This window comes from Anomaloglossus baeobatrachus, chromosome 2 (assembly GCF_048569485.1).
Source record: "Anomaloglossus baeobatrachus isolate aAnoBae1 chromosome 2, aAnoBae1.hap1, whole genome shotgun sequence".
Classification (NCBI taxonomy): domain Eukaryota; kingdom Metazoa; phylum Chordata; class Amphibia; order Anura; family Aromobatidae; genus Anomaloglossus; species Anomaloglossus baeobatrachus.
Genome location: NC_134354.1, coordinates 46,559,521 through 46,577,823, shown reverse-complemented (window position 1 = coordinate 46,577,823; position 18,303 = coordinate 46,559,521). Strand labels below are relative to the sequence as shown.

At 47.1% G+C, this 18,303-nt stretch overlaps 1 protein-coding gene across 2 annotated transcripts in view; it reads right to left on the bottom strand.

Moving 5' to 3' along the window:
- LOC142282477 (superoxide dismutase [Cu-Zn] B-like) overlaps positions 1-14,350 on the bottom strand; it is a 41,074-nt gene extending 26,724 nt beyond the window's left edge. Inside the window, exons 1-4 of one of the 2 annotated variants that reach the window (XM_075332984.1) lie at positions 14,211-14,350; positions 12,896-13,024; positions 6,681-6,768; positions 5,371-5,440 (exon numbers count right to left, since the gene is read on the bottom strand). In XM_075332984.1, coding sequence (XP_075189099.1) covers positions 5,371-5,440; positions 6,681-6,768; positions 12,896-13,024; positions 14,211-14,282 — 359 coding nt within the window. In that variant the 5' untranslated portion in view covers positions 14,283-14,350. The remainder of the gene's footprint in view (positions 1-5,370; positions 5,441-6,680; positions 6,769-12,895; positions 13,025-14,210) is intronic. The other variant, XM_075332986.1, reaches the window with a different exon arrangement.
- Positions 14,351-18,303: the final 3,953 nt, after the last annotated feature.

The window sequence follows — 18,303 nt, the reverse complement described above, 5'->3', positions numbered from 1 at the left end:
GGTTAACTAGTGAGCTTTATCGTTTGGGTTGTTCTGTATGCGAGACTGTTGAGGGTAAGAATTTAGTAACCTGAAATTCAGCCATTTCACAGACCCAAATATGTAGTTTAGTTGATGCAGCCTAACATACATATTTATAAATGCTTTTGGTTTCTACTAACAAATATATTCTGTGATTTTCCTTAATACAAAAGGCCAGCACATGTAACTCAAAGAACACACACACACACACACACACACACACACACACACACACACACACACACACACACACACACACACACACACACACACACACACACACACACACACACACACACACACACACACACACACACACACACACACACACACACACACACACACACACACACACACACACACACACACACACACACACACACACACACACACACACACACACACACACACACACACACACACACACACACACACACACACACACACACACACACACACACACACACACACACACACACACACACACACACACACACACACACGTAGTTCCTGAGTACATCACGACATCCTCGCGGCGAACTACAAGACCCAGGAGGCCTACGATGGAACGGAAGGTAAGGTGAGCAAGTATAATATAGTGTACCTTCCGTTTCATAGCGGCCTCCTGGGTCCTGTAGTTCACCGCTCCACTCCAGGCTGTGCATCGGCATCCATAGCAACGAGGCAGGAACTTCCTGTCACCGCTAATGAAAGTCAGCACGCTAGCCAGAGGCAAGTGGCTCTGCCTTTGACGTCAGCGCTCTGGCCAGGAAGTTCCGCCGTCGTTATGGTAACCCGATACACAGCCCGGCCCCGTACCAGAGAACAGCAAGTCCCAGGAGACCGGCGATGGAACGGAAGGTAGGCATATATGTGCGCGTGTTTGGAATGACAGAATAGGGGACCAGGATAGGACATTTAACACGTTGTTAAACGAATAGTCTGCATTGCAATGATTTCCTATGGGAAATCTTGCTTTGCTGAACGAGTAACTTGGTTAACAAGCACAGTCCCACAACGGATTGTTCTCGTTAAGCAAGGTACCACTGTACACCAAAATGTATACTTATGTAAAAACAATTTATTGGTATAATATTTTTCCCACCTTGTCCCTATATGGGACTTAAACTTCGATTGGTGATATAATCCTTTGCAATGGATTAGACCTGTTGATGCCTCACTGAGAACATCTGTAAGGCTGTGTTTGCAGTTTGCGTTTTGACCTGTTTCAGCTGCTTTTCCGCAGCGTTTTGAGCTGCAGCGGTTTCATGCCAAAAGGCATGCATTTTGATTTTCCAGCAAAGTCTATGGAAAATGGGGAATTCTTGACCGCACTTCGCCGTTTAAAACGCTGCGTTTAATTTGCATAATTTTGGGCAAAATCTCTGCGTTCAAAGAAGCAGCATGGCAATTGTTTTTGCCATTTGGCTGTGTTTTGCTAACATTGAAGTCAATGAGAAGTTGCAAAAAGCAAGCAACATCCAAATTCCAGCGTTTTACATGCTTTAGCTGCAGAAAGCATGCGTTTATGACATCAAAATAATGGAATGACACTTAAATTACTGAAAATGATTAATTTTGTTATTATAGCGATAAACAACAACTAATTATTTTAACCCCTTCAGCCCCAAGCCTATTTTGACCCTGCGTTTGGAGAGCCCCTGAGGTGCCGAAACAGTGGAGCCCCCCCACATGTGACCCCATTTTGGAAACTAAACCCCCATGTCATAGAAAAAAAAAAAAAAAAGGGGGGAGGGGGGGAAGAATAGGTGGGATGCAAAAAAAGTCCTGTCTGAAGTCGATAACGACTGCAGGACCATTGCTGATCAGGTACCTAATTGTTCAAATTGTTTTTTTTATTTGGGGTGCACAAAAAAAAAAAGCAAAAAACTAGAGCAACAATTATGTACCTGATCAGCACTTTGCGGCAAGCAGTTGGGGGGGTTGTGAGAGGGAGTGGGGGATGCGATTGGGATGGTTTGAAAAGAGCCACGAACAATACTTACAGGATGGATCAGAACAGCGGCAGATGGGGGGGGGGGGGGGGGCGCGGCATATAAAGGGAGCATCTGTGAATGTGAGACGGCGGCGGCTGGGATAGGGTGGGGGCGGATGGGAGAGGGCGCAGTGGATGCAGGAGAGGCAGAGGATGGGAAGGGGAGTGGGAGGTGAGATTGGCGATAGTTACCTTACAGGATGGATCTAGGCAGCAGGATCACAGGAGATCGAGGCAGCAGATCGGGGAGTGTGAGAGGGAGCGCAGCGCAGATCACGGGGTGACAGGGGAGGGAGCAGCAGATCAGGGAGGGTGAGAGGCAGGAGGGAGCGCATATCACAGGTGTGAGAGGTGGGGGGGAGCGGGCAGCCCATAACAGGAAAGGGGGCGGGCAGATCGGAGAGAGTGGTGGCATTGTGGCAGATGGAGGAGGGCAGTGGCTGCGGTGAATAGGTAGGCTTTGCCGGTTTCATACAGTGCAATGGCAGCGCGGCAACTTCCGGGTCCCATGCTCCCGTCATAACAGCATGGGACCGGAGCTTGTCGCCCTGCCATTGCACTGTATACACTGTGTGCTGGCGTGCTCAGGACCGACAAGTGAAGGTGACGGGGCGGTCACCGGCAACAGGTCCATGGTGATTGGAGAGATCGGTCACAAGGCCGATCTCTCCAATCAGAGCTGCTAGAACTGGGGAAAGGGTGATCCAGTGAGGTCACCCAGCTGCAGCCAATGGCCAGCGCTACAGCTGCACTGGTCAGGACTGGATTTCAATGTTTCAGTCACTTTAAAAGGCTGAACCATTACAGTGGCTGTGATTGGCTGACGAACGCCGCTCAACCAATCACAGCCTCTGTAGGTCTGGGAAGGAGGCACCACCCCTTTTGAGGTCAGGTACAGGTCCCCTCCTTCCCGAATCTGCGGTTTGTGTTAACCGATCGCCGCAGTCACCGGGGGCTCCGGTGCCGCGATTCCGCCATGACTGAAAGATCAGTCCTTGGTCTTTAAGGCCCAGGGCACCATGACTGATCTTTCTGTCCATGGTTGTGAAGGGGTGGGTTAAATAACCATTTTTGTTATGATTTAATTAACTACATTTGTGCTCCTTTATTTTGCCTTTTTTTCATACTGTTTGACTGTTTAAACTATTTAGCAGTGTCTTTATGTTCAAAACGCATCTGTCTCAACGCAATGGAAAAGCATGTAAAAAGCGCTAAAAATGCGGCTAAAATGCACGCATATTTACCGCCATTCTGTACTCAAGCGCAACTTTGGCAAAAGCAATTTCTGCCAGAGGATGAGTTTAGAACTGTTAACTAGGACGCTGCAAAGTGCGGACAAAGCCTTAGACCATGCTGCTGGCACGGTCTAATGCTTGCCGTAGCCAGGTCACCATGGCAATAATTTAGACCCCATCATATTGCAGGGGCGCAATCAGGTGTGAAAGGGAGCGCACTTCCTCTCCCAAGCACCTAAATGCTGCAATGGCCATTTATCAATTTAGGCGGTCAAACAGCCAAAGCTTAGCTATAAGTGACGATGAGCTCCTGTCCCCGCACAATCCCTATGACTTAAGTTATCATAACTAGTGAACACCTATCAGACTATGATGTAAACCTGTGTTTAAAGGTAACCTTTCACCTAGCATATGCGTTCTGACCTATCAGCAGACGCACGTGTGCCCTAATTACACCTCCCTACCCATCCCTGTTATAAAATAAGTAATAAAAAAACATTACCTTCATATTTCCTATGTAAATTAGAGTTTATGGTCACAGGGGCGGCGCCTTGCCCTATGGACATCTGCATACTTTCCGTGGTATCACGCCCCTGTGGGCGTGATACCATGGAGTCACATGAGATGCGTCCCCGTCGCTCATTCTATCCTGCGCGCGTTTACACTTACTATTGCGGCAGTATTCTCTTCCGGGTTCTCCTTGTCAGTTTGACGCGCACTGCGTATGTGCATTGCGTGTCTGAAGCCGGCGCGTGAACACCCGGAAAATAAGCCTGCCACAATGCACGCAGGATAGAATGAGCGACGCTGACGTCGCTCATGTGACTCCATGGTATCACGCTCAGAGGCGTGATACCACGGAAAGTATGCAGATGTCCATAAGGCAAGGCACCGCCCCTGTGACCAGAAGCTCTCCAATTTAGATATGAAGGTAATATATTTTTTTTTCTATTTCCTTTCATATTATACAATTTTATAACAGGGATGGGTAGGGATGTGTAATTAGGGCACACGTGCGTCTGCTGATAGATCAGAACGCATATTCTAGGTGACAGGTTGCCTTTAAGGTAGTGAAGGGGTTACATCTCAGGTGCTTTCCCTTTCCCGCAAATGTTGCTTTAACCCCAAGTTGTGTTTTTTTTATTTCCCGAACGGTAAAAGAAAAATGGACTATAAATTTTGTACAATATCTCCTGAGTACATAGATACCCCAGATGTGGTGTAAAACTGTTTGGACACACAAGGATCGGAAGTTAGAGAGCACCATTTGAATTTTGGCGCACAGAATTGGCTGGAATGAACTGCAGATGTCATGTCACATTTAAAGTTTAATACAGCAGAAACAATACTGCCGGCATGGTCTAACAGGCTGCCATAGCTGCCTTGGGTTGCCGTGAGCCCTCGAAATGATGTCAATCAGGTGAAAGTCCTCTCCAAGCCTTCTAAATGCTACAATTGATATTGATTCCAACAATTAAGGAGTTACATGGCCCTGGGCATCCCTTGAACTCCCTGGGTGTGACAGCTGGAGCTAGGCCATCTTTTAAGCTGAGCTCTCAACTGATCATGCAGGCACTGCTGCTGTGCCCCCATGACTTAAGCATCATACATTTGTCATTTTGGAGGAACCTATTCCCAACCATGACTAACCATCCGCAACATTGATGCAAGTTGTTGTGGATAACCCCTGTAAGAAAAAAAAAAAAATTATGCTAGATTGCGTCGTATGGGTAAATTGCCTCTGTTGACATGTCTTGCACTCAAAGTGGATTAACGTGAGATCCTGCCCTTCTCACATTATATGGGATGCAATAAGTTAGCACAGGTCAACATTTCATCTGAGGGAACAAGTCCCACATAAAACATGATTGTCTTGCCCAGGCCTTTTAATGTAGTGTGAACCAGACCCGAGCTGCCACACTGCTTTCTGCTCAGAATATGAGCACCAGATCAGCCTCCAGATCAATGAGCAAGACCGCAACACGTGACCAGAGTGTTATAACAATTATCCACAATTTGATTAAAGTTCTGTGCAATTAAACTTTGAACAATGAAAAGGTCAGTGAGTAAAGACAGCAGCAATACACCCAATATAATATAACTGCAACCACCAGTTACCTCTCTTCATCTCCTGGAGCACCGTGATTCTTGTCATGTGGATTGAAGTGTGGCCCGGCACTGATACAGCCTGCAGAGACAGGACAGGGTCTAGGTTACATGCATATATGCTGGATGATAGAAGTTAGGCATTTAAAGCACCACTCCAGCAGGGTTTTTTATTGTTTGGTTTTTTTTTTTAATTTCAGCACTGAGTGGTACTTTAAATCTAGTCCCCTGCAGCCAACGTCATCTGTTTCCAGTGTTGCTCTGGTCAGCCTCTGGAGATCTGACAGTCCAGTGTTTTACAGAGCACACTATGTCACAACTCCATACAAGTCTATGAGAGCCTTGTTCTGGCTCAGGTGCCATGAGCGATTGTGACAATGTCTGTCTCCCAAGCAGTCAAGTTATGGGCACAAGACTGCACCATGGGACCAAAGCAACACTGAACAAAAGGATGAAAATGCTGGAGAATAAGTAAAAGACAGGGGACTTAGACTTAAAGGGAACCTGTCACCCTTTTTTTTTGGCTATAAGCTACAGCCACCACCACCAGGCTCTTACATGCTGTATATAAGAGCTCAGGCCGGGGGTATAACATACACTTTATACACTCATACGTCATACAGTCGCCGGTCCTGCGCAGGCACACTACAATACTTTGCCCTGCTCAGGGCAGATCCAAGTGCACCTGCTCAGGACCTGAATGCCATCGAGTGTATGATGTCAGACACGTCATGCACCGCGGCTAGAGAAGAACAAAGATAGACAAAAGAGGAGGTGCTGGCACCAGACCACGGAGACACCCATAAAGGCCCACCGCGCGACCGTTAGGTAAGTATTAAAGTGTTTATGTTATACCCCATTATATACAGCATTTTTGGAAGACTATGCCTTAGGACAGAATAGATCTTCAACCTCTACATTGCCAAAATACACTGCTGTTCCTACAGTAATGGGAAGAATAGTACCATTACTTAACAATAAAAGTTTAAGTCTTGTTCTTAAGAAAAAAATATTCAGATAAAAAAAATCTTCCTATTTTAATTAATAGGCGTTTTAGGAGGTCACACCCCAGCAATCAATGGAGGAAAAATTGCAGTTCTGGTTTAGCACTATTTCTTGATTGGAAGCCCTTCACTTGACTGAGGCTAAATATCAGGTTCCGCCTGGTGGATAAAGCGTTACACCAGTCTTGCATCTTTTTTGGTGTAAAAACTGAACTGATCCAAACTGAATGTATACAAAGGGTTGTAGTAGTCCCTTATTTGTAAAGTACAGTAAATTGAGACAGCAGGACATACCACAGAGTGGTTTATATCACTCACCATTAGTGTTATCTCCAAAAGCATGGATATGGAAGCCGTGAAGCCCGTCTGTCAGACCAGTAATGGTGCCATTCACAGTCACTACATTCTGTTAAAAAAAATAAAATGGTTTCAACATCTCTACACTGTCTTACCACTTAAACTCTAACTGGAAATGTAAGATTTGCTTGGCCTCAGGTTCAATTCTTTCAGCAGACGACCACATGGCTGCTTATAACATTAGCCCGCAGCTCAGACGGATCCAGATTGCAGCCAGCTTGTTGCAGATGCTCTTTAGAACCAGCAGATCTCCCTTCAGGTGCAGTGTAGAGAATAACCATGTGTAAAACAGTTTGCCTGTTGCCATAGAACATTACAGCTCAGAACAATCTTTCAGATAAAGTGTGCCAGCCCTATCCTGTGCTATCCTGCTTCACCACCCTTCTACACTTAAAGGCCACGTCACACTAAGCAACATCTCGCTAGCAACATGGCTGCTGAGGCACAATCTTTGTGACGTAGCAGCGATGTTTCTGTGTGTGACATCCAACAACAACAACCCGGCCCCTGCTGTGAGGTCGTTTGTTGTTGCTGAATGTCCTGGACCAGTTGTTGCTCTCCCGCTGTGAAGCACACATCGCTGTGTGTGACAGCGACGGAGCAACAACTAAAAGTGCAGGGAGCAGGAGCCGGCTTCTGCGGACGCTGGTAACCAATGTAAATATCGGGTAACCAAGAAGCCCTTCCCTTGGTTACCCGATTTTTACCTTTGTTACCAGCGTCCGCCGCTCTCAGTGCCAACTCCCTGCACACGTAGCAGAGTACACATCGGCTAATTAACCCGATGTGTACTCTGGCTAGGAGTGCAGGGAGCCAGCGCTAAGCGGTGTGCGCTGGTAACCAAGGTAAATATCGGGTTGGTTACCCAATATTTACCTTAGTTACCAAGTGCAGCATCACTTCCACGCTTCGCTGCTGGCTGGGGGCTGCTCACTGGTGAGATCTGCCTGTGACCGCTCACCAGCAACCCCTGCCAGGTCAGGTTGCTGGTGGGATCGCTGGAGCGCCGCTTAGTGTGACGGTACCTTAAGTATATACAAAATAAACTAATGCAAACAGAGCCGGCAACATTACCTGGCCGTATCAGTTTCCAACCTTTCCAGCCTGTAGAAATTTTAACAAAAGCTTTTCTGTCAAACAGGCTAGCCTTCATACCCTGCCAGTAATCCTCACTAGGACCATTCTTGGTAGGGTGTGGCTCCCTGAGAAAGCCGCACTGCAGGAGGAGCTGTGGGGATTCTGCTGCTCATTCTTTTGGCCATCACTCCCAGTTTGTCATCAATCTTTACATATGGGTCTCCATGTGTAGGTCACTAATACAGGGTCTAGTGCTCTATGCAAACAACTATCAGCCCCTTTTGATGCTGTGCATTTTTTTTATATCATTACATCAGCACTCAGTTTCTACACATTGGGTTTTTATACATGGGTCTCAGAACACCAAGGGCTTTACACAAATAAGTTTCCATTTATTTATGCAATTTATCCCATTTGTGCTTCACTTTTGCATTTTTTGGAAGGCACCGTTGCCCAACAGCTATAATTTATATCTTTGTCATTAGGCTTGTGTTAATGTGTGCCAACTTATCATTAGTAATCTATATCTTTTCTTAAGAGTGTGGCCTTTCTGTGGATTGGTGGCTACCTTGTGGGCATCCCTAGTTTGATCTGTTAACAGTCCAAGCTGTTTTTTTGTTGTTTTTTTTAAATGCTACACGCACATGTTGATCCCTTAAAGGGATGGTTCACCCATTTTTTTTATTCTCAGTGTAACTTACTATTTCAGTTGTCTTAATTTCCTTCCATTTCCAGTTCTGGCACTGAGCGGCACTATACTAGCTCTGTGCCGATCACATGAACCCCGGGTGCTGTGGCCTCTGGCATCCGCTGAGGTCACATCAACTTCCAGGTTCAGAAAGTTGACATTACATCAGCAACAGTAGCTGCCTCTGATCCTTAGAGACTGGGCTGTGGGCAATGATCATCACACACACATTCCAGCATGAGGTGAAGCAGCTGTGTGCAGGGCGGCAGCAGGATCAAGAGAAGGGGAGGAGTCATGTCTGTTGGGTGTATTTGTTATACAGGGGTGGGAGGATGACCAGAGTGCAGTGTGCGCACAAAGGATTATGGGAGTTGTAGGAACTGAACCCAGGAAGTCAGGAAAGATTAACCCCATCAGAGCTGGAGCCAGCAATGAGGATGTGCTGCTAGAGCACAATAAAAGGTAATATTGCTCAAACAGATGTGTGGAGAGGCACTTAGCAAGATTTGAGGGAGGGGGACAAAAAAAAAAGTTTTGGTAACTGGACAACTTCGTTAATATTTAAAGCCCTCAAGCCCTTCCCCAGTCTACTAACTTCTACATAGTTAATAAATCCTGCTTTTTGTTACAGGGAAAGTACAGTTTTATAAGACGCACCCCAAATTTAGAGATAGAAATAGGTTTAAAAAAAAAAAATAAAAAAAAATTGGGTCCATCTTATACTACGGAGTTTTCTTACCAGAGGGGGACAGCAGTGGTGAAGTGGGTCACATGAGGCAGAGGTTGTTGTGGTGGCAGCGCCGGCGACGGCTCAGTGGTGGCGCACACCGGTGCGGTGTGTCCGCGGTCACTGTTCAAGTGATGGCGCCCGGAGCGGCGCACACAGATTGAGCTCTCATCCAAGGGCTCCATCTGTGCACGCACTGACTCAGAGCGGCGCGTGCGTAGATGGAGATCTCATCCAAGATCTCAGCCGGCACGCAGCCGCAGGCACCCAACCCCACCGGTGGGCTATATTTGGATTTTGAGACGCACCCCTCATTTTTCTCCCACATTTTTGGGAGGAAAAGTGTCTTATAAAGCCAAAAAATATGGCTGATAATGTTCTTTTGATGTCACTTTTCATGACATGATATGCCACAGATGTGAGTCTGCTTTTAAGACGTTGCTCTACCCCAGGGGTTGCCAATTAATTTTCCCATGGAGCCGCATGAGAAATTGGGATGTTTTAGAGGGCCGGACTAATATAATTAACTCAGTTCTTCCCAATATACTACATCACTACACCCCCCATATACTACACCTGTAATATACTACATCACTACACCCCCCATATACTACACCTGTAATATACTACATCACTACACCCCCCATATACTACACCTGTAATATACAACATCACTACACCCCTATATACACCTGTAATACTACATCACTACACCCCTATATACTACACCTGTAGTATACCACATCACTACACAATATACACCACACCTGTAATATACATCACTACACCCCTATATACTACACCTGTAATATACTGTACACCACTAGACCCCTATAAACATCTGTAGTAGACCACATCACTACACCACTATATACTACACCTGTAAAACTACACGCCCAGTATTAGTCACCAGTCCCCCCCCCCCCCAGCTTATTAGTCACTACTTATTCTCCCCATCCTCAGGCACCTCCGTACAGGCCCCCCGCTGAGCTGCTCCTTCTCTTGTACGGGCCCTGGCTGCGCCGCTGCTGTTCTATGGGCCCCCGCCGCTGTTTCTCTTCAGGCCCCGGCTGCTGCAGCTACTTCCCCTGCTGGGTGGGATCTTTTTAAATGACACGCGCGCTGTACTGAGAGCGAGCGCGTGTGTCAGAAAGGTGCCGGGCAGGGAACAGGAGAGATTCCTGCGTTCCGCTGCCTACACTGTGCGGAGCTGCAGGATCTCTCCCTGCCCAGCATGCAGCAGCCCGACTCCACTGCACTGGCTGAAGACAGGCGGGCCGGTCACAGACAGTAGGTGGGCCGGATGTGGCCCGCCCCTTGCCCAGGTCTGCTCTATCCAGTTATGTGCCTATTGGTCTGGTCTGGGAACACTCTTTACTGCAATTGCAGTCCCTTTCAGCAACAGTTTTATCCAATTGTGTCTGAATGTAAAATGCAATGCTGCAAAAGCCTCAGCAAGTTCAGTAGGTAGAAATCCCATGTGTGCATTATGTACAAAGGTTACACAAGGACGAGATCATAAACCAGCAGAACCGGTCACAGGCTATAGAGGATGAAAGCAAATACCCTGCAGCCTCAGAGTCACCAGGCTCTATCGCTGCAATTTTTTTTGCTCCTTTGACCTCATTTTGACAGACAAAAGTCCAAAGAGCAGCATGTGAGAGGTGACGCTGTGCAGAGAGCCCAAAGGCCTGTCCAGGGTGCAAGCCTCAGATTCTGACTACAGTACATAGGTGAGGTGGGCTAAAACTGAACTGCAGTCTCTTCTGATTACATGGCCACCTGAATTTACAGAGCAGAGGCCAATTAAACAGCCACGAGTCTCCTCCACAGAAAACTGCAGCTCCTCGTGCCCACAATCCAGGCTCAGGCAGTTGTGGTCTCGCTGTGTTCTCTTCAGAAACTGCTCGCATCTCGCAGCAAAGAATTGACATGCTGCAGCTCGGGAAGCCGCACCGCAGGTCAGTTGTCGCTGCAGGAAAAACCAGCACAGTGGGAATGGCATTTCTAGAAATCCCATCCATTGTGCTTCTACTGTACAACACTGCGATTTGGACACTGCGTCCAAAACACTGAACCCTGATCATGGGCACGCACTCTTAATCTCTGCATGAACTAGAGACTCATTGTTTACTTCCAGGGAATAAAAATCCAACCTCATCACCTAAAATGAGGACCAGACTACAAGGCAAAAGGGGACAAAGACTGAAAATTTGCCAAGAGTTATGTTTAAAGGGACAAAGGGGACGCAAAGTTGATTTTGCGCTGTAGCCTCAGGATTACAGAAGAATTCATCAAGAAATTTTGGATATTAAAATAAAATTATTTCCCACAATACATGAGGCTAAATTTTTATACCACTAAAAAGGTGTTCAACTTGCTGAAGAAAAAACCCAAAACATACGTGTGTTTAATGGAGTGGAGCTGAAAACAGCGATTCTACCTGGCTTTTCTGTTTCATCCCCTTGTCCCCCTCCTGGTAAAAGCAGCATGATTTAAACACTTATAAAATACTTTATTTAAACTTTGTACTGTATTTAATAGTCCCCTTAGGGGACTTGAATCTGCAGTGTTCTGATAATTTGTTCTATATACAGTAGTGATGTGTCAGTTGCGAACGGTCCGACACAAAGATCCGGCTCCCTACAGTGACTGACTGGGGCGGATCCCCAGCGAGAGCCACTAAATTCTCTAAACAGCTCTCACTGGGTGTAATATTTTGCTGTTTGGTGGGTGAGACCCCGCCCACCTTAAAACCCCACCCCTTCAGCAAATGAATTAGCCCATTGTGAGTGAGCGGGGTTTAGCCATGGGTGGGCGTGGTTTTGGCGGTGTTAACAAGATTATATAGGGAGCCAGGAATGAGCCAAGAGTCAGCTCTTTTTGGTGAGCGGAGCCATGAGAATCGGACAAAACAGAGCCAGACTGCCCATCACTAATGTAGAGCAATGCTACAGCTTTCATAGAAACGCCGAGCTGACCCCTGCCTGTCACGACAACACATCTGTGTCCCACAGTCATGTCACACGTATGACTATGAGGGAATCCAATCCCCACGTGTTAAAGGGAACCTGTCACCAGATTTAGCAACTAAGCTGCAGCCACTACCAGTGAGCTCCTTATATACAGCATTGTAGAATACTGTATAAAAGAGCCCAGACCGCTTTGTATAACAAAAATCACTTACTCACCTAAGGGGCAGTCGGGTGCCTCCTCTCTGCTGTCTCAGTCCTTCTCACAAGCCCAGTATGGATGGTGCCTCTACATCATCCACAATTTGCACAAACCTGTGAGCCCTCTGTGCAGACTTGAGATTATGCGAGCGCTCACGAGCTTGCGCACCTATGTTGTCAGCTCTGCCTGCAATGGGTGCAGAGCGAAGCGCACCTGCGTGAGCAGGGAATGGCTGCACAGGCATGAGATTCAGCCTTGCTATGTGGATGATGACAGGCGTCAGACAGCAAAACAGCAGCAGGAGGAAGGGGGGGGTGGGATAGAAGCCAAAAAAGACCACGCCCACAGCAGGTCATTTGAATACGTGGCAGTAGATTTAAAGGGAACCTGTCACCACTTTAGACCATAAGCTGCGGCCACCACCACCAAGCTCTTATATACCTCATTCTAAAATGCTGTATACAAGAGCCCAGGCTGCTGTGACAACATAAAAAGCCACTTAATTCTTACCCAACGGTCACACTGCGGTGGATGAGGGCCTAATGGGTGTCTCTGGTGCCGGAGCCGCCTCTTTCGGCCATCTTTGTTCTTCTCTAGCCGCGGTGCCCGACATCCTCCACACTCACCGGCATTCCGGTCCTGAGTAGGGCAGATCAAAGTATTGTAGTGTGCCTGCACAGGACTGGCGAGTGTATGATGTAGACGCGTCATGCACACAGACTTCAAAAAAGCCGAAGATGGCTAAAAGGGGAGGAGCTGGCACAGGACAACGGAGACGCCCATTAGGCCCTCATCCACTGTAGAGCGACCGTTAGGTAAGTATTATGGGCAGCACGGTGGCTCAGTGGTTAGCACTGCAGCCTTGCAGCGCTGGGGTCCTGGTTTCTAGTCCCACTAATGACATCTGCAAGGAGTTTATATGTTCTCCCCGTGTTTGTGTGGGTTTCCTCCGGGTTCTCCGGTTTCCTCCCACACTTCAAAAACATACTGATAGGGTATTTAGATTGTGAGCCCCAATGGGGGACAGTGTTGCCAATGTATGTAAAGAATAAAATTAATATGTTGTCAGTGGCCTGGGCTCCTATATACAGCATGTTAGAATGCTATATATAAGAGCCCAGTGGTGGTGGCCACAGCTTATACGCCAATAAAGTGGTGACATGTTCCCTTTAATAGTGTTATTTCTGGGGTCTGCAAGGGGAGTCATTGAACGAGGTGCACCTTCATACAACGCAGCCCAGGAGCTGCAAAGGTGAGACTTTTGCATCAATGCTAAAAAAAAAAAAAAAAAAAAAAAAAAAAAAAAGAAAGAAAGTGGTGACAGGTTCCCTTTAAATAACAGGAATTGATGAATGATGGGTGCGGTAGTACTGCTATAGTCGCAGCGCATGCACACAGATCCCTGGCACTACACAGGCGTGCATTGTGTACCAGCGGAGGCTTTACTAATGCAATCATTAGCCTGGAGCTTATGCAACCAGCAGCCATGGAGGAGATTATGTAACGGCCACTAGTACAGTGAGCAGCCTGGAAAGATACAGAGAGGGACCGATACAACGCCCAGCATCGTCACGTCTCTGCTGGGAGTTGTGGTTCAGCATCAGCAACAGGACGCAATCTGCTGGTGTAGCCGCCGAACACGCGGCCTGGGGCTTGCGGTTGCACATTATTATGAACGCACCCCATACAACTAGCGGCACCCGACCCAGGAGCGCGCTCAGTACCGGGCCTGCAGCACACCGGAGAGACCGTGACTCAGCAGAGCGGCTCCATGCTCCAGCCCCGCACATACACACAGAAGAACCGAAACCAAAGAGCTGCGTACCTCCTGCTGCTCGAAGCGCACGACGCCGGCCACGTCCCCGGTGCCTTTCAGGACGCAGATCGCTTTCACCATGTCTGCAGTCTCCGCGCCCAGCGTCACACTGACCCCGACCTGCACGACAGCGGGTAGTGATGGCCCACCTTGACCAATGGGAGAAGGTATTTCTCTTCGCGCCTCCTTACATCTGACCAATCGGGGCGGGGTAGAGCGCACGTGACAGCTAAGGGCTGCTCCTGTCAGAGAGAGGGCGGGAAACATTTTACCAGAGAAAGTCCCCGACTCCTGTTGTCCTGTCTGTCACTGACTGCAGGACTGACACACATGGCGGCTGCCTGAGGCTACATGCACACGCTGCACCTTGTCCCAGAAAACCTGGAAATCTAAGAAAAGAAAAAAACATTTGTAATGATGATGGGTTTTCAGTACGTTTTTGGTGTCTCTTTTTTTGCACTTTTTTTTCTTGTGCATGTGTTAATTCTGAATTTCATGCGTTTTTTTTGTGAAAAAATAGTGATGGGTGGACCCGTCAGTGAAGTCCGACCCCCGCGAGTTCAAAGGCACCCACGGGGGTCAGACACTCGGGAAATAAACTTGATGGCTGCTCACTCTCCCCAGTCTCACAAGCTCGTTGCCTTGGAGTAACCCTAGACTCTGCTCTTTCCTTGAAGCTGCACATCCGAGCCCTCTTCACCTCATGTAGACTACACCTCAAAAATATCTCCCGGATCCGTGCTTTCCTTAACCAAGAATCAGCAAAAACATTAGTACATGCCCTCATCATCTCCCGCCTCGACTACTGCAACCTCCTGCTCTCTGGCATCCCTTCCAACACTCTTGCACCCCTCCAATCTATCCTAAACTCTGCGGCCCGCTTAATCCACCTCTCCCTTCGCTATTCCCGAGCCTCGCCACTCTGCAAATCCCTTCACTGGCTTCCCATCGCCCAACGACTCCAGTTCAAAACATTAACCATGACATACAAAGCCATCCACAACCTGTCTCCTCCATACATCTGTGACCTAGTCTCCCGGTATCTACCTGCACGCAACCTCAGATCCTCACAAGATCTCCTACTCTACTCCTCTCTTATCTCCTTTTCCCACAATCGCGCACAAGATTTCTCCCGTGCCTCCCCCATACTCTGGAACGCTCTACCTCAGTATATCAGACTCTCCCCTACTGTGGAAAGCTTCAAGAGGAACCTCAAGACCCACCTCTTCCAACAAGCCTACAACCTACAATAAGGCCGGCTTCTCACTTGCGAGTTTCTCACAGTAGTGCAATGCAAGAAATTCTCGCATTGCACTCGGACACATGTTATTCAATGATTCAGCTCCCATCTGCGATTTTTTTCTCAGTCCAAATCGGACTGAGAAAAAAAAAAAAAAAAAAAAAAAAAAAAAAAAAAAAAAAAAAAAAATCGCAGCAGGCTGCTTTTTGGAGAGTTTCTCGCAGGAGTCTCTCCAATGCAACTCTATGGGAGCGTGAAAAAAAAGCATGTCACACGGACCGGCACTCACACCATCCTAGTGACATTCGTTTTTCTAAATCATTAATCGCATGTTTCTCAAAACAAAAAATCAGTGAGGTCTCACAATGTTGGTCAATTATAGAGATTGACCAACATTGTGAGACCTCATCATTTCCAGTGTTTTGAGAAACATGCGATTAATGTCAGTCGGTCTCTCCCTCTCGGTCTCTATTCTCTCTCTGTTGGTCGGTTTCTCTCTCTGTCGGTGTCTCTCTCTCTCTCTCTGTCCATGTCGGTCTATTCCTTTCCCCCTCTTTCTCATACTCCCCGATCACCGGCACGGCGGTCACACTGCTCCGGCGGCTTCTCTTTTGAAAAAGCCGGCCGCTCATTATTCAATCTCGTATTCCCTGCTTTCCTCGCCCACTGGCGCCTATGATTGGTTGCAGTCAGACACGCCCCCACGATGAGTGACAGGTGTCTCACTGCAACCAATCACAGCTGCCGGTGGGCGGGTCTATATCATGCAGTTAAAAAAATAAATAAATAATTTAAAAAAAGGCGTGTGGTCCCCCCAATTTTAATACCAGCCAGGGTAAAGCCACACAGCTGCAGGCTGGTATTCTCAGGATGGGGAGCCCCACGTTATGGGGAGCCCCCTACCCTAACAATATCAGCCAGCAGCCGCCTGGAATAGCCGCATCCATGAGATGCGACAGTCCCGGGACCGGCCATCCCGAATTGCCCTGGTGCGTTGGCAATCGAGGTAATAAGGAGTTAATGGCAGCAGCCCATAGCTGCCACTAAGTCCTAGCTTAATCATGGCAGGCGTCTCCCCGAGATACCTTCCATGATTAACCTGTAAGATAAAGTAAATGAAGACATACACCAAAAAATCCTTTATTTGAAATAAATAACAAAAAAAAACAACCTCTTTCACCACTTTATTCAAGTCCCTAAATACCCTTCCATGTCCGACGTAATCCACAGAGGTCCCTCGACGCTGTCAGCTCTGTTACATCAGAAGCTGACAGAGAGCGGTCAGAGACCACGACTGCTCTCTGTGAGCTCCCCGCAGCAACTGAAGTGAGGCGCGCTATCAGCGATGACGTCACTCAGGTTACCCGCGGCCACAGATCTCAGCTGGAGGACTTCAGCTGTAGCCGCGGGTAACCTCAGTGACGGCACCGCTGATCGCGCGGCTCACTGCGCTCACTCAGGGGATTTGCGGTCACCAGTGAGATCTTCACTGGTGACCAAAAATCAGGCCATGCCACACAGACAGAGCCGCGGGATGACAATCAAGTCGAGTGACATTCATCAGACTTCATTATGATCGTGCGGCTCTGTCTGTGTCTGCTGTCAGCGGCCATTCAGCTCTGCTACATGGCTCTGTCTGTGTCTGCTGCCAGCGGCCATGTAGCAGAGCTCAATGGCAGATGACAGGTGCTGAGAAAAAAAAAAGGAAAAACCATATACAATAGGACCAATTGAGTTCAATATACGAAAAACAAAAAACCTCAATTTCAATTAATATTAAACTTTTATTGATATATTTTAAAATTTAGACACCCATTAATAGTGAACACACAAAGGGCGTAGATGATGAAGGGGAGGAGCTAAATATATGGGGTCCCTATAGCACCCTATGGGACCTTGCTCCTACCTACCAACGGAGGGTATGACGCCGTAACTGTTTTGGGCGCCCCCGTTCCACGTCGGCTCACCCTCTAGTTGCCCTAGATAGTTAGTGAATTAAAATAATAATTACACTACGGATGGCCATACAATAGTACTAGAATGTATTAAGTACAAAGTGCTCATGTAATCACACTGTCTGATAGATAACAGCTTCCTATCAGGAAAACCAGGACAAAAAAATCAAAAATTAAGCCCCAATATAGGTAGGCTTCTGCAGAAAAATTAGTCCATAGTACATGATCCAGTACAAATTAGTACATGGTACAACAAAGTGCTCATATAATCACACTGTGATAGATAACAGCTTCCTATCAGGAAAACCAGGACAAAAAAAAAAAAAAACAACAAAACACAAATATTAAGCCCCAGTATAGGCAGGCTTCTGCAGAAAAATTAGTCCATAGTACATGATCCAGTACAAATTAGTACATAGTACATAATACACAATCTACATTAACATAATGGAGGAGCACATTAACATAATGGAAAATTCAGTTCCATCTGTCAGTTTTTCCTCCCATGTCCCAGTGTGATATAGTATGGTATGGCAATCACACATGGATAAACCTTTACACAATCATAATTGCACAGATCTGCACTGCATAAACCGATGCTGATACATGTAATGCAATGCCTGAGGGCAATCATGCAGATGATTCTTATAGAGCAGAAAATAGGGGTATAGATAACCCCACAGGGAAGAAAAAAAATGGTTACTTCCCTTTTAGCAGCATGCTCTGTATCGCCTCTACGCGTTTCCCCTTTCCATGATATAAGGATCTTCAGGAGGCTGGAGGATTGCAGTTATCAGATGTGAATGTAGGAGTAATCCATGGATTCATGAATGTAGATTGTGTATTATGTACTATGTACTAATTTGTACTGGATCATGTACTATGGACTAATTTTTCTGCAGAAGCC